This window comes from Mixophyes fleayi, chromosome 6 (assembly GCF_038048845.1).
Source record: "Mixophyes fleayi isolate aMixFle1 chromosome 6, aMixFle1.hap1, whole genome shotgun sequence".
Taxonomy (NCBI): Eukaryota; Metazoa; Chordata; class Amphibia; order Anura; family Limnodynastidae; genus Mixophyes; species Mixophyes fleayi.
In genome coordinates, this window is record NC_134407.1 from 15,271,602 (window position 1) to 15,288,784 (window position 17,183).

The 17,183-nt window shown below is 38.8% G+C and overlaps 1 protein-coding gene across 9 annotated transcripts in view; it reads right to left on the bottom strand.

Moving 5' to 3' along the window:
- Positions 1–17,183, bottom strand: part of LDB1 (LIM domain binding 1) — a 199,626-nt gene that overhangs the window by 15,876 nt on the left and 166,567 nt on the right. For all 9 annotated transcript variants that reach the window (XM_075215901.1, XM_075215899.1, XM_075215897.1 and 6 more), the window contains 2 exons: positions 2,060–2,162; positions 276–320 (listed from right to left, as the gene is read on the bottom strand). In XM_075215901.1, coding sequence (XP_075072002.1) covers positions 276–320; positions 2,060–2,079 — 65 coding nt within the window. In that variant the 5' untranslated portion in view covers positions 2,080–2,162. The remainder of the gene's footprint in view (positions 1–275; positions 321–2,059; positions 2,163–17,183) is intronic.

A 17,183-nucleotide genomic window follows, 5' to 3' on the forward strand; every position in this document is an offset into this window, starting at 1 on the left:
CAGCTAATCAAAGGTCAAAGGACTATGGTCCATATTGCACAGTACGCCAATTACCATTAAAAGTTTGTTAAAACCCTGGATTTTTTAATGGTGATTTAAATCAATGATTTATTTTTTTAAAATAATCATGTGATTTAAATCACCAGTAACGGCAATGGCTGCTTCCGCTCTGTGGAGGTGAATCCTGTAAATGTATTGTTCCCTTTGGCTGCAGTAACATGGTGGCAGTACACGCAATGAAATATGCAAGTGTTACGGTGGTCAGATATGCTTACCCTATCCCAGGCTCCAGGTATGTTGGCGGATACATCGGGGTCGGTCTGAAGAGACATAAGAAACAAAACTTTATTCACAAAGGCAAAACCGCATATTTAATAAAAAAAAACAAAAAACGGGTTTGCCACTTTAAATAAATTCCCAGGAGCCGCACATTACTGCTCTGTGCTTTGGTTAAACGTTGGATGCTCAGATTGGCTACACGTTGACCTAGCCCCTCCCATTTCAAATTTGCCTTTACAGGCATAGGAGATGAAGGCTAAGCTGAAATACTCTGTGCTACTGTTATAACACTCCGATTGTGGTCACTGCTCACTTTATCACTCACCTGTCTATATGTCCTATCTTGAAAAACAGATACAGCAGGTGCTTTCACTCTAGTCTAGTGCACCTAACACTATATTGCAATATTCAAAGATAATTTCTATAACATGACAGAACTTGTTACAGTGATCAATTACGATATCACCGGAACCCGATAGTGTGGGCGGAAGCTAGCGACACAGCCCAATGGTGGCATTTATAGGCGTTTTTGGTTAAGACATAAGCGGAGATATCGGGCTAGATGCGCGTGGCCAGAATTAAAAAGTGTAACTCCACCTACAGCTTAAACATGTAGCATTATGTGGAGTCCACTAGGTATAGATAGAATACCAAAGACGGGTCATGGTCGCCCAACTCCCAATGGTCCTTGGAGCCTTCCATGGCTGCTCGGATACTACTTCCCATGGGGTGTATCAGACAGACTGCAGTGTTGTTGATGTCCCTTCCCTTTAAACTCATACATACTGGGAACAAAGTAGGAATGGGAAGAGGTGTTGCTGTCCCTCTCTAACAGGCCAGGGGAAGTAGTATAACAGCAAAGCAGCCCGGGCCCTTCGTGAATAATCTTTGCATTGTATGTCAATATAACAAGCTCCGCCCAATACTAGACTTTTTATTTTGCGTGTGGTTTCATTTACCAGATATATTTTCTGCTCAAAAAATTCCTTCAATGCATGTATAAAAAAAAAACTCCTCAAAACTTTGTTTGTTAATTCTAGTATACCCAGTCATTCCAATCAGGAAGAATTCATTGGGAGAATGGAGAAATCAGGTTTTATGCCTGTGGGAGAGGCGGTTACTCTGTATGCAAATAACGTGTATGTCCAATTAAATCTAAGGCACAATGTTCTAACTGGGCCGGCAGGAAAAGGACATAACCCATCCCACTGGCCATGGTCCAACTACCGGCCACCTTGCAGGGAGGGTCTATTATACAAATACCTGCTCTGTTAGGGTTCAGAATGAAGCTATATACGTAAAAATATACTATAGGATCACACCTATCCACTATTACTGTGCTCCTCATCTGCTAACATCTGAAATTATATTAAAAGGAAGAGAATTATTATAGTCTTGTTCCCAGCATTGTGTTGTAAAATTTTACTCATGCGCTAACGAGTGCTACCAGTATAATAGATTTCCAGACATCAACAGCACACAGATCTAAAGCATGTTAAATTCTACTCATTTCATCCATTTTCCCCAACACACGCGTGTAAACGACGCCTCAGTGATAAGACACTTGACTGGGAGGACTTGGCAGCCATACAAGTGAGGTTGCAAACCCGCAAGGCCATCCGGCATCTGCCTTACATAGTTTGTATCTTAGTGACAGGTTCCAAATGAAGGACCCAGCCGTTGCACTAGTCATAGAGATGTTGGAATAGACCCAGAAAGTAGACAGCCCCTTGAGTTGATGTATAACTTTACAGAGCAGGCACAAAAGGAGAGTACATACCCCACGTCTCGATCCAACATTGTGCCTGGATGGAAGGGGGGAAAGGCGTTGCCGTTGGGGGGCTCCTTTGGAGAGTACAGCTTGAATGATTTGGAGGAACAGCCTGTTTAAAAAGAGAAATGAAATGGGATTCAATATGAAGCTGTAAACCACATATAATACACAAGTGATGCTGCTATACATAGAGGTTTACACAAACAGGGAACTGGGATCCTCACTACACTGCTCATTAGGAATCCTTTGCATTCTAAAGAATAATTCACCTGAGGATTAGAAGTCACCTGGGATTTCCTGTGATTGCCAATATCAATATAATATACAGAAGGGAGTGCATCATCCCATGTATTAATGATCACCCATCCTATGGCTATTTAGACCACCACTGCATTTATATGTAGTCCATATGTTTATACCATCGACGGTATATGGAAAGTTATACTATGTGAAGGTGACAATATACACAATTAAGGCACAATTTAATTCCACCTTATTTTCTTTTAAAACACTCATCAAAACATCATCATAAGTCATTCTATATACAACCCACTTCTTTTCCTATCCGCCTTTATGACTATGTCAGTCTGTTTGTACAGGGAAGTTTACATCCATATTTGGCAAACACGGTGCAGTGCCCCCTGGTGGGCAAGGTAATGATTACTGGATTAGCAAGGTACACAGAACATGAACGACAGTCTATCCTCAATTCTTTCTGTGCATAATGGTCTGGTCATGAGGAATATATATTGGGGCATTCTCGCATATCGCCCTCTCCTATATAGGACCCCCAAAGTCATCATGCACCACAGCAGTGCAAAAGAGGGTCCCAGGGGAGGACACCCCATAACAGCTAAATGGGTGGAGCAAGGCTTAAAGGGCATGTGTACAATATGATCACATTTATACATCAAGAACAGATAATATCTAGCTATAATGTTGCACTGATAACTTGTAATATGTACAGATTTGAGGTGGGTGGGGGAGGGGGGCACTGCACAGCTTCCTCTACACTGATTCTTGGAGAAGTTATGGAGAGATTGGGTGTTTAACCCCTCGCCTCCCACTTAGATTAGCAGAATGTACAAAAACCACTTACAATAGAGTACATTTCCTTTAGCACCACAATTTCAAAGTGAGAGAGATATTACGAAGAACAATTACATAAGCAGTACTGTAGGATGCAGCGTTATATGCTCTCTCCATTCACAATTACCAGAAAACAAGACTCAATGTAATAATTGTAGTTAAACAGTTGTCTGAGCATTGTGAACATTTCATCGTATATACATCATCACCATTTATTTATATAGCGCCACTGATTCCGCAGCGCTGTAGATACGAAGCATTCTAGAAACATGTTCCCGTTTCCTTGACAGAAACTAGAACGTGTTGCTTATAAAAAGGAGGAGAGACAGGCGGAGGTTATCCCTCCCCCAAAGCAAGGTGACCCTCTTCCTTTGTTCCCTGGCAGGGAAGCTTGTTAGGACACCAGTCCTTCTGTGTCTTTTGTTTCAGTCTTTACACAGAATTGTAATTCTTGCTCTGCTTACTGAGCCCTCGTCTGGCCGGCACCTCTAAGGACAGGAAAATCAGACCGGATTTAGTCTACTTCTCTGGTTACTTTGTATCTTTCATACAAAGGTCAGTTTCATTGTTTTAGCATCCAATATGTAATATCAACAAGGAATATTCCTGTTCACAATTAAGTGAAAATTTTGAGTTTAGATTTAGGTCAAATTTTCTACCAAATGTAACTTCTCCAAAGCATCCTGAGTAAACACACACAAAAATTAAAAATAAAATATAATAATAATAATAAATAATAATAATAATAAATAATAATTCACACATCAACTTCTTTTCTACCAGTTCAGGTGCCTCTACATATTTAAGCAGGATATAAAAGAAATATGCAAAAGCTCAGTATTTTTAGGGTACCAACCACGAAGAAAAAAAAATATATATGTATTATATTTATTTAGGTGTTTGTATTTTAACATTTGCAACCCATTGCTACAATCCCTTATTGCCCTTTTATTAGTGCAGATGTGAGTGTAGGTACTCACAAGATATAAGGCCCTTTTACATTGTGTTGCGAGCTTAAGGGCTAGATTTACTAAGCTGCGGGTTTGAAAAAGTGGGGATGTTGCTTATAGCAACCAATCAGATTCCAGCTGTCATTTTGTAGAAGGTACTAAATAAATGAAAGCTAGAATCTGATTGGTTGCTATAGGCAACATCCCCACTTTTTCAAACCCACAGCTTAGTAAATCTAGCCCTAAATGTTTTGATCACAATAGAAATTTATTATGCTAGATATACACAGATTTACACCGATATGGTGCAGATAGCCAAATTACCTTTTGCATGAAAATATTAAAGCATTACTTAACAGCAAATTGCACAACTTCCGCTTCTAACAAATTGTATCTGATTTTTCTTTTAAAAATATATCAATATGGACGAGACAGGTCCCATGTTATCATTGATCAAAAGCCAACATTATATCAGTGTACTGCAAAAAAATAAAAATACTAAACCATTCAGTAAATGTCAGGTATAGGCATATGGTACTAAAAGTAAAAAAGAGGGGGGGGGGGGGCTTAAAAAAAGGCAACAAAACTCAACATTTGGTCACGTAGACTGACAAGTTTCCCCCCTTTATATTTACTATCAGTACATGGAACAAGCAGTCACCTGGTCTACCAGCCAATGTTAAACTGAAGGTAGTGATGAATCCGTTTCAGGTATTCAGTCACAGTGATTATAAACCTACTAACTGTAACACGCCGCAGACTGATGGAAATTCACATCGCTACTTTGGAAACATAGTACAAACAAATACAGCACAAACTTATTACATACACCTAAGTAACAAACCAACCACAAAATACATGGGCATAAATATTTATAATACACCCAAGGAACTGTCTGCAGAGAGAGCGGAGTCTTTTCACTCTGTGAAAGGCAGTTCTAGCTTTGGAGAACGGGATTTCTGAGAAATGAATGGAGAATATAGGTTGGCTATAAAAGAAGATTGACCTGTCCTGTAACATACTGTCTTTCTTAGAATGTAAAAACAGCTACTGTGCTCCATGCATGGTGCCATATATCTGTGAAGGTGTCTCACATCTAAAAGACACAGATGTCATTTGATTTTATTTCTTAGCACCATATGCTGCAAACAGAGAGAATTAATGTGGTATTTATACTGTACAGCATACAGACTATTGCACTATGTTGTTATCAGAGAGGCTCCCAGCATCCCGGTGCCCACACTTGTATTCTTGACTCCTGATATTTTAAAGCAATTTAAATGTAATGCTAATTTAGGCCAGCCCCCTGTACTTTCTCTCCTATGTATGCCACCATTAATATATAATAATTTATCCTACAATCAGTGCATTAGCTATTTTACATAAAACATATTTACAATTAAGCGTTCCTCAAACAAGATCATTTTCAAAATAAAAGATCCGCTTACGTTAAACGCTGTCTGGGCCTTTACGCCTGGAAAATACAGAATCCCCAAACGTAGAGAGAGCCCCCGGGGAGTGGGGAGAACTCTGCCAATCTACTAGTGGTGTCATGGGCAGGATTCTTATGTGGTCACAGAACATTTTAGAATGGGAGTTACAAACAGCAGGAATGATACTGTTCTGTAGTGAAGAGTTATAATAAGAATTCTGTCATTTCATCCAGCGTGTAACAGGAAAGACATCTCCAAAGACTCACACTTACAGAACGACACTCCGATCACACATCCCCCTACACTCCGCGGGGAAACGGCATCTCATTAGCTGGTTGTCCATTTCCTTATGACCACAGGAAGGCTTTTTAAAACCTAAACAATATGTGGTTTCTGGACATTTAAACTAAACACAACCTGTAGGAAACAGGACAGATCCGGGTAGGAGAGGGTGACAACACACACAACAGAAGGGGGGAATTATTACCATCCTGCGCTGTCAGCCGACACAGTCTTCTATGCACACAATGAGTATAAAAGTATGACTATTTTTTACTATAGAATAATCTATACCATGTCAAAACACATTAGTACATGTTTATTTGTACCAAAAACATACATAAATATATTTAGTGATTTTTTTTTTTTTCACAAAAAAAAAATCAACTTTATCTTGTTATGCATTACTGATAAAAACATAGTTTATTCTTTTCTTTTTCATTATTACATGATTTCAAATAGTTTTTAGGTTTTTTATTTTTAGCATACAGCAAAGAGGTGCGAGATAAAACAGCATATTGGCCTGTTTAACGGGCTCTCAACCATCCTATACTTTCAATCGACCTTCGACTGGAGCGCGAGAGGACCGTTTCATGAAAAAAAAATAAGCGTTGAAAATGGAATTGAATCGCAGGTAAAGTTAACCCGCTCAAAAATGATAAAAAAAAAACAAACCAGCATTAAAATGACTTAATGCGGTGTTAAAAAACATCTCGCAGTCAATTGAATTCCCCCCAGTAAGTACAAATAACCAAAACACCTGGATCAGTCAGCTATGTGACGACACAGAGACCGTTGCTACACTAGATATAGAGCGTTATCCTTTCTCCCAGTCCGGTGCAGTAATGGCCTGTGTGTGACCTGGTCATTCTGACCTACCCTCCACTTCTGATGACTAATTGGGGTTCCCCCTTAGCCCACTAAATCAACTGCTGCTGAATAGATTTCGAAATGGAAAACAGAGAGAGAGAGAGATACACACAGTTATACATCATACAAACTACACTCAGATCCTGACATCTAGGAATTGCATCTCAACATCAGCAAGATATACAAGTTGCAACTGATAAGGCTGCGATCATTAAACTAGTCTAAGTCTAACCAGTGCCGCAGAGTGCAGAAAGTACAAGATTTAGTCTGTACAACTCATGAATGAAGTCTTCCCATTGATCACAGCAGGTGCAGCCCTTCAACAAATGTTTGTATACAAAACAGCTCATTTGTATTCGTGCTTTTCAACCAGCAAATTAACAGCCACTGAGAATATACATCTGGGGGTAAGGTGCTATTTAATGCTCGCCGCATGATATGAAAGATACTTTTCAATCCTTATCACATAGATATAGATTAAAAGATCTTTCATATTTATCTAAAAACAACCACAGGAACAGCTTCAGCTGGTGTACATTAAAACGGTTTGTTTGGGGTTTTTTGTTTTGTTTTTTTTAATTTCGACTATTGATAGCGTTACTGAGCAGTCCCATAAACTTTTATGGTGACCGCTCAGTAAAACGAAGACAGATGCAAAGCAGCATATATCTATGATATCTGCTGTGATGCAGTGATCATAAATAACAAATCTGCTGCGTTTTCAGGGATTTAACAGACGACTAAGGTTTCCTAAATAGGCCCCTACATGTATTAAGTTGCGATTCTAGCAAGTAGCCAATATTCAGTGACTTTGCCGGCATAATTTAAAACGGCAATGTGTTTAAAGGCAAATTTTGCCGTTTTAAATTATGTCAGCAAAGTCAGACGATAATTGGTTATTTGCTAGAATCGCAACTTAATACATTTACGCTCTGGACTCTATATAAAGTCAACGTGTAGCAAAGCAGACACACACACACACAAATACATCTTAGTGCACAGTCCTGAACCACAAAACAAACGTGGAACTTGTGATATGGGAAAGAGGTTCAAATTTAAGAATGGGGTAAGAAAAAAAACGAAAAAAAAACAGCTAAACTAGTACAGAGAATGACCTTTGCAAATTATTACAATACAAACTGAAAATACCGTAATTTTTTGTCAAAGCAAAGACAGATCCTGAAACTTGACAGGAAAAATTGTGGCACACGGGATATGTTTAAAACAGTTTTCGTTGTCACATCTAGACACAGCAGATGTATGCATCACAGAGATTTTAAAGGAACACATACAAACATTTCAAAACTTACACTGCCACAGTTGCTGATATTTTACAATTATTAACAGGGACATTAGGCTCCTGCATTACCTATTGGAGGGTCCTGGAGTTACACTCAATTTTAAAATTCCATAGCTATGAAAGTGATCTGTGACCCAATGTTGGTACTCTCAATGATTGGTGTTAGAATTATACTATTAGCAGAAGCACCTTGAAAATAGTGTAGGTTTTATCCATGTACATTCAGATTGCTGTTCCTCAGGTGCATTTACGCCAGTCATGCTCAGAACTGTCTATTTGGACACTGGTGCAGTACAATTCTCATGAGGACATTTACTGAACGTGGTGATAATTCCATTTATTAACAGTTACTATTCAGTGAGCCACTGCATTCCCATAATTAGCTCCCAAAATGAATGAATGAATGAATATATATTTTTTATTATGTTTAAAAAAAAAAAAAAAAAAGAAGAGCTAAATGACTGTCCAAGCTCCAAAAATCAGACAACTTTATTTACGTCAGATGCCCCTTCTACTGGGTACAGTTCTGACCAGATGGGCGATCCTGCTGCCAGCAGCGAGGACTGCAGCTGTCATTAATGGAAAGATAGGAAGTCTGAAAATAAATGTGACAGGAGAAAGCTAGAGTCCCGGGAGAAAGCGTTACAGCAGCCAACACTAAAAGGTTAAACATGTTGAGCCCATTCCTAAAAAAAAGTTACAGCACTTCAGGACTTACCACCCAGTTCTTGGATCCCAACAAAGTCCTATTTATAATAGGATAAAACATTGTTTTTTCCTATTAGAACAGACACTATGGCCTAGATTTACTAATCTGCGGGTTTGAAAAAGTGGAGATGTTGCCTATAGCAACCAATCAGATTCTAGCTGTCATTTTGTAGTGTGTGTTAAATAAAAGATAACTAGAATCTGATTGGTTGCTATAGGCAACATCTCCACTTTTTCAAACCTGCAGATTAGTAAATATACCCCCATGTGAGCACTACAGCCAGCAGTGTGTGATAGACCTCGGACCACCGATATGACCAGTCCTGGCAGGTGTGGGAAATAACCTCCAACATTTTTCAAATTTGGGGAGAACACGGTCTTAAGTAAGGTCAAGGAACAGATGGACCCAGAAAGTTTTTATGAAAGTGCCCCAAACACCTAGGCACAAAAGCAAGCTGTAACTGAAAGCTCATCCACCTCCAACACTAAATCACTTAAATAAAATTAAAAAAAATATTTTTTTTGCCAACTTTTTGTGACCTTTAAACCTTATTAGATATAATTAACTTCGTTAAGTATATTTTGTGTTTTAGGCTCAAAGGGGGGATTCAATTGTCCACGGAGTGTCTCCGGAATGGTCACGGAGACATTCCACAGAGATGTTCGCCACCGCAATGTTCGATGGCACAGCATGGCTACTTGAATTCCCCCTCAAGTATAAGGCTAATGGCTTGTTTCCATTTTCCTCTTTACCTGTAGTAGTGATATTCCACAGGTGAAAAACTACAAACTGCTTGGTATGTGGAGGCGACACACTCAGAGGTTCGACTTTCTCTACAACACAGAATTATCCCGCAAAGCTATTTCCTTCTTTAACACAAGTCTACCAAACATTGGCATTGTCTATGCGGAGGTCACGCATCCCTTACATTTGATCTTTAATTCTACAGAACAATGGGCAAAATACAAGCATAACAACTTGTAACAAAGAAACAAAGTAAAACATTCCAATACACTAGAAAATGAGAAAAACTTAACACAAAATAAAATTGTATTTCAAATTACACAATACATTAAATATTGTCTTGACAATACATCCAGCACCATGACTTATATTGAGAACACAATAATAAAGGAAGAGAGACAATTAAACTGAAGGGGTAGTGGTTATAAGATGTGTTACAAGCTTCCTGTTTATATGTCCTAATTATTATGCAATGAAGAGGTCGAGCAGTAAATAGCTCCCAGAACCAGGGATTAAGTGCTGCACTTAGTGATTAACCAGAAGTCACCCTGATCTGGGCCATCATTCTTCACAGTACACCTAACGCCGATCTGTAAATACATCTGATGTCTGCACATAACAGGTTATGGGCACAGTATAAGATTAGTGGCCACAAACAGTGAATGCAGTTATAAAGTCACTTTGTTGTCAGACTTTGCGTTAGTTTCCACACAAACTGGGAGCAGACCAATAAAAAAAAAAAATCAATGCATGAACTTCACAAATATGGAACATCACTGCTCAGCCATTATTTAGGAATAGAGGAGACAAATGCATTTAATGTGAGAATTAAGGGATGGCAATAAGGGTGTCTATCTCCTGAGGTATCTTTAGTCAAAATGATGGGAACGAAATCTAGGTGAATAGTTGAAAAACACCTTAAAATGTATTTGATTATAAAAACAGAAAAATTAGTGAAAGAAACCTTGTTATCACTACAGAGGGGACAGGACAGTCTAAACATGCAGAGAACTGTGGAGAGGGATGATTGATAGTAGTCATTGATCCCGAGCTGGTGACTTTCTGACTTTGATCTTGGTGTGGGACTAAAACACCAGCCAATATGACTACATAAAAGCACATAACCCTGGTATAAACATGGTTACCTCCTTTAGGAGATTGTCTGTTTGTTTCAGTAAACTAAAGTATTGCTGGCCCTGTCAGTAATAGTTTGCAATTATTTTCAGCCTATGTTTGCATTCAGTAAGGCAAATGAAAGTAATTAAACTAAGAGTAATAATAAAGCACAAGGATAAACATTACATTGAAATTACCTGTATAAGCGCTTTATCACACACTGCAAAAGCCAAGCAGTCACAAGAGCCAGGGAGAAGCCCCCATCCAAGATTATTTCAAATAATCCAGCTGGTGTCTGAATATTACTGAACCATTAAGGCTCGTTCACAATGTCGCCTTTATACCAGTACAAAGTCCTTTTTCTCAAGAAAAGAGTAATTTTGCAGCAATCAATTTAGGGAATCATTGAATCCAAGTGTAGAAAAGTTGATACATGGAGATGTGCTTTTTACCTAAGTAAAACGTTTTCACTACGGCGTCCCTCCCACTATGTGGACCCTGGGGACTGCTACATGCAACGTTTTCTTCCCCAGGAGCTCTGCCGGTTCCATAACACAAAACTGGCAAATAAATTCAACTTCACTTTAACTGGCAGCAAAGGGAGGAGGGAGTGTGAGCGAGTGACACAATGAAGTTATTAGGAGGTGGTAGTACAGCTTTAAGAATCACCGCTACAAAGTAAATATTACCTTTTGCTACTTAGTAGAACCTATTTAATATTAACTCATGTAAACATTATAAAGTGGCTGATTGGTTAGTAATATATTCACTCAGAGTCCTGCTCCATAGCAGAATCCATACGGTATATAACGTATGTTTTTATCACAATTGATAATACAGCTTCACTGCCCAATATAAATTACCGGGTATGTAAACGGTTGGAAATGAAATGCAATATTCATAATGTATACATGCAAAATGTCTACACATCTGACACACTGTCATAATGTCAACATTCAAAATAAAAACAACAGCGATGTAATAAACAAAAACAAACGGGGAAAAAAACCCGTCCCCCCACTCCCACAAAAACAGCTTAACCTAACCCCAGTGCTGCCAATCTATGTTGGCACTAGTAAAAGGCGTGGATTCTCCCCCCAATTTACTATTACCAGCACTAGGCTTTGCCAGTCTGGGCTGGTGGCACTGTAGCAGGGAAACCCGCACCATGGGGCCCCCCTGCCATATTAGAACCAGGTCGGTAACCGTGGTCCTGGATTACCTAGGGAGATCGTGTCCATTCTAACAATCTGAAATAACAACACCCGTACACTACCCTCGTTCACCCTGTTTATATACCAATTAGATCCAGGCTCTTCAACTCTAATAAATCAAGGGATCCTAATCTTGGCAAAATAAACAACCCTGATACACGATGCAATACTAGCTCTTAAGAGCTCACGGAGCAAAATGAGCCCTTACCGTCAGATCAGCAATATATATATATATATATATATATCACAGGGATTTCTGTCTGTCTGACAATTTTGTACGCAAAAATCACGATAAACAAGAAGTTTAGCTAAAAAAAAAATAATGTAACCATTACAGTAAAAGTAGCATTTAGGTATGTATTTACAGACAATCCGCTGTATTATCAACTTTACCAAATTTGCTTAAACCATATTGAATATTTAAGAAACCTGCAATACACTGCCAATTGCCCCTCAGAGCACAGTAAACAGAAGACAGGGTGTAGGCTTTTGCCCGAATGAAATGTTGGATGTGCACAGGACACAAATTGTAGAGTGACTGTAGATAGTATTCAGTTGATGTCTGTAGGTCACTGATAATCTATCAGCATGTGAAATACACTGTACTTCACAAAGTACATTAAATATGGAAAACAGAAACGTTAAATTCAGGTACTTTGCTGGGGAAGAAACATTTTCATGTACACTAATTTTTTTTATTTCCGACTACAAATGAATAATGTATTGAAACAAAAACTGTAGAACGAAGCCCCTATAATCCCATAGCGAAAACCTTTTGTCGAATGTATAGGTAGAAAGCCCAACTCACAGGAGTTTAACGTGGACCAGTCGTCTACAAACAGTGGCGGAGGAAGCTATTTTGTGGGTTAAACCAATATTCAATTCATTAGGAACTGGTTAGACCATGGAGGCATGAGACATAGAATGCCTCATTCTACAGGGATATCATTAGTTTCTACTGCATTTTGATGTTGGTCCAGCCCACAAAATGGGTTTCCAATACGTGTTCCTCTTGCCTTAACCGGTCACTTGTTTCTAGTACATCTATGGGACATATTGCTTGGGCTAAGCCCACAACACGGACGCCTCTGACGGTGGTAAGAGATAGAGAAATGGGCAACCTATTCTATAGTTACAGTTCTAGTTCTCAATGTCTGGATATCTTTGGTACATCAGGTCAGGACAACACAAGTCATTCCCACTTCAACCAAAACAAGCGTTTCCATTATTAGATATGATGCCTTGTCCATCTGTCAGGAAGAAAAGGATTTTAAATATTAATTAAAGCAAATCCAGCTTTGTGCGCACTGTGATGCTGGCCTTCTGCTCAGCAAGAGCACTTCAAACTCAACTACTATTATCCACTCAATGTTTTTCCTCTTTAGCAAAAGTGGCAAACACAGGGTTAATTGCACCAACCAAACTCTGAATTTTTTTTTTTTTTTTAAAAAACCAATAAATAGCACATGTACAATTCTGGACTATACTTGTTTCTCAGTATATGTCCAAGTGCACAGCAGGTGCATATTTGCTTACAGATGAATGATTATTATATTTGCTGTATTTGAGATCAGTCTCAGAGTCAGGTTCACGTCTGGATAAGCCCTAACAATACACATAAGTTGTCCAACTGGCGAGAGGACAAGAGACTGTGTTTCAGGGTTCTGACCACCAAAGGTCTCAACCTTCTTGTGTCACGTGACTTTTATACGTTCCACATGGAATATACTGATGTGGACATTCCAAATCTAGATACCAACTAACTTACCTACACCGAAAATTAGGGGAATGCAAATAAGGAAGCACACGAGGTTACTTCTCAGACAGCATTTCGGCGAGACAAATGTAAATATAATCATTTTATTTTTAATGTCTTTGCTGTGAAAGCTAGAACTAGCAGTTTCCATTTTGCTAGTTCACTAACTAAATGCAACCTTGCCCAGACGTAAAATAAAATCATTTTTAAAGGAATTTATTCCCCATCCCCCACCCAAATCTTTCATTCTGCTGTCAGAGGAAAAATACTCAATCACCTTTATAAAGCACTTCCATAATTTTGAATAAAAAAAAAAAAATCTGGGAACCCCATCACCTAAAGGGAGGGTACTTGGAAGATCGAGCCTCGTAGCAGAACCACCATAAACTGGCCATCATCTCTACCGACTACATGACAAACAGCCTATAGCAGTGCCTGCAATAAATATTGTCAGTAAGCTCGTAGACTTCTGTGAAATGGAAATTTTACTGACAATGAAAAGTCATCCGTCAATATACCAGGTTTTCGATGGATGAAGCTCAAGATCATGACCAACACCAAACACTGAACACCAATGTGCTACGTAGACGGTAGACCAGAGACAGCCTGTGGTGTTGTGGTGTAGAACACCAAATTCAAGCCACAACCTGGATGGCATGTCCATCATGCACAGGACAAGACTGGTGTAGGAGCTGCGCCTACCATTATCAGTTCTATGCTTGGCATAATCATCACCATTTATTTATATAGCGCCACTAATTCCGCAGCGCAATACAGAGAACTCATTCACATCAGTCCCTGCCCCATTGGAGCTTACAGTCTAAATGCCCTAACATATACACACACAGACTAGGGTCAATTTTGATAGCAGCCAATTAACCTACTAGCATGTTTTTGGAGTGTGGGAGGAAACCAGAGCACCTGGAGGAAACCCACGCAAACACAGGGAGAACATACAAACTCCACACAGATAAGGCCATGGTCGGGAATTGAACTCATGACCCCAGCGCTGTGAGGCAGAAGTGCTAATCACTTAGCCACCGTGCTGCCCTAGTGAGGTGCTGAATATGGAATCCCAGCACCTCACTATTCTAGAAGCAGCCAACATGGATCTCCTGGGCGTCTACAAAGAAGACAGACTGGGACTCTCCAACTATAGAACAGCAAATCCCAACATGTCGTGCAAGACCTTGTGCACCGATGTTCTACACTTATTGGTCAGTCTATATACAACAGATGTAGTACAATATAATCAAAGAGTACAGGACTTGTGCAAAACATAGTACTTAACAATGAAGTGAATGGAGACCAGAGTTAGCTACTCCGCTTCTTTCACAATACACCCTGGTTATTTCTAAATCTATGAAAGACAAAATATAAGATGAGGTGCAGGAGAAAAAGCTGGATGAATGATTGAGGATATAAAATGTTCCCATTTGTATATATACCAAAAAAAAATTAATAATGGGAGATACAGGATTCTGGGTTACAAAAAACCTTTTCTACTACCCAAGGAGAATTTCAGTATTGCTCATTCCAAGAAGCAAAATAAAAACAGGATTCCAGAACAGACATTAGGCCTACATGAACTAGGCTAAGGCATAAGCCTTAATCTCTCCTGACTGCATTAGTCAGTGTTATCAAAACTTGTTCCAAGTTCAGTGATATGTTGCAAGACAAAGCCACAAAATCACCGCTGTGATTAAAAACAACTTTTATTTCAATTCTAGTAAGCGCAATTCATATCTTGCCAATATGCAATGGTAGATGGTATAATGTTCAAGAAATAAGAGGTCAAGATGGCTACAAGATTGATAACCAAGAGTTTCACAAGTGTTATAAGGGTTTATATTCTCCTGTCCCTTCCAAAAAAAAAATCTCTGTACCTCAGTCCTGAATAACCATATTAAGAGGTTATATCATCAATTAAGTCTCTTAAATCATGCAGCTTACCAGGATCTTCTTATCTCTTATTCCAATTATTATACTGCTCTAATGCTTGTACCCCACTTAGTCCTGCTCTATACCGATATAGTTATAGGTCATACCATACCATGATAACACACACACTGAGATATTGCTGCCAATATCAAGCAATGAGCCTTATCAGAGAGCATGGCCCGAAGAGAATGGGATGCCCAATAACACTCCCATCTAATACAAATAGATCATTTTGGTTAATGTGAAGTGGGAAGATGACTACTGTCAGCCTGCATATGCGGTCACCTTCCAACCATAGTAACCGAGCCAGTGATGCCAAAATTGTCTGTACTCCATCTACTTTTGCCAGACTGGACAATGCGGGCAGCCTTAGATACTCTACTGAAGGGTGTACCCAACAAAGCAAATCTTTATAGATAAAAAATTAAGACGGATGCTGTTTTGTTATGTACTTGGGGCCACCTGTATTCTGTGCTACACCCATACAAAAAAAGGATCGGAGTCAGGGTCTTGATGAGCTAAACCATTTAAATGTCAGGTTTGTCATTTTAAATTTTGGGGAGAGGGGGCAGGCAGGTGTTCTCACCAGATGGCCAATATCCTAGCTGTTGAAAAGCATATTCCTGTAATTTCAAAGACAGAGTTTCAGAAACAATCCCAGCACAGAATTGGATGACTCATTCATAATGCATGCTAGATATTAATGGTCGGGTGCAAGGGAATGGAGACAAGCAGTCAAGTGGTTCCCAGGGAGAGCTACACCCAAAAGACTGCAAGACTTGCAGAGTGAAGCCCCCCAATCCAGTGGCTCTTAAAAACCTACATCAGAACAACATTCAGAAACTTTGACTCTTTCTGAGAGGAGATTCCCTGTTCAGTGACCTGGGCATAATGCAGTGACTACTTCCATAAGACTCCTAGCTGACAGGAAATCCTGTTTTTGTTTACATGCAAGTCAACAGCGGGTGTGAGCAGTATAAAAAAAAAAAAAAAAAAAAAAAGCAACCTCCTTTGCAATCCCAAGTATTGGATTTCAGGGTTTGAAAAATGGTTTTTTTTTATTACAAAAATAAATACATTTTAAATTTACCTGGAAGATGATGTAGACGTTTGAACTATATATTAAAGGAGATGAATAAAGATTCAGGTTCACTGTTGATTACCAACTAGCACCACTGTCACCAAACATGCATATTGCACTTATCATTTTAAAATATTATGCAACAATTTAAAGAGGCCAGAGAAAAGTGCAACACAAGTAAGACATACAAAAAGGCTTGTTATCGTCATTCATGGAAGAAAAAAAATCCTAGACATCATCTGATTTCTGGATTTTTTAGTACGATACTTCGTATCGGAATTCTTAGCTTATCATATTACCTTTAAAGACATTATCACTAAGCTCTCACACGTGACAACTGTGTGTTGTGTTTCTGCTGTTTATTTTGTGTATAGTGCCCATCTCTTGTTAGCACAAAGCTAGATAGGAATTTGACATGTATATTTATGAAAAATATAAACACTTGTGAAACTGGGTTTATCAATAAGTAATAATAACTTAAACAATGCTGTTCTTATAAAGTCAAATATTTAAAAATAAGTTATATATTAAAGGGTATTACATTGCATCACCATTACATTAACAATAAAATGCAGAAAAGTTATAAACCAATTTAAAATAAAAATAAAAAATAGCAATTTGCTGGTTTACAATGGGTTTAAAGAGTCA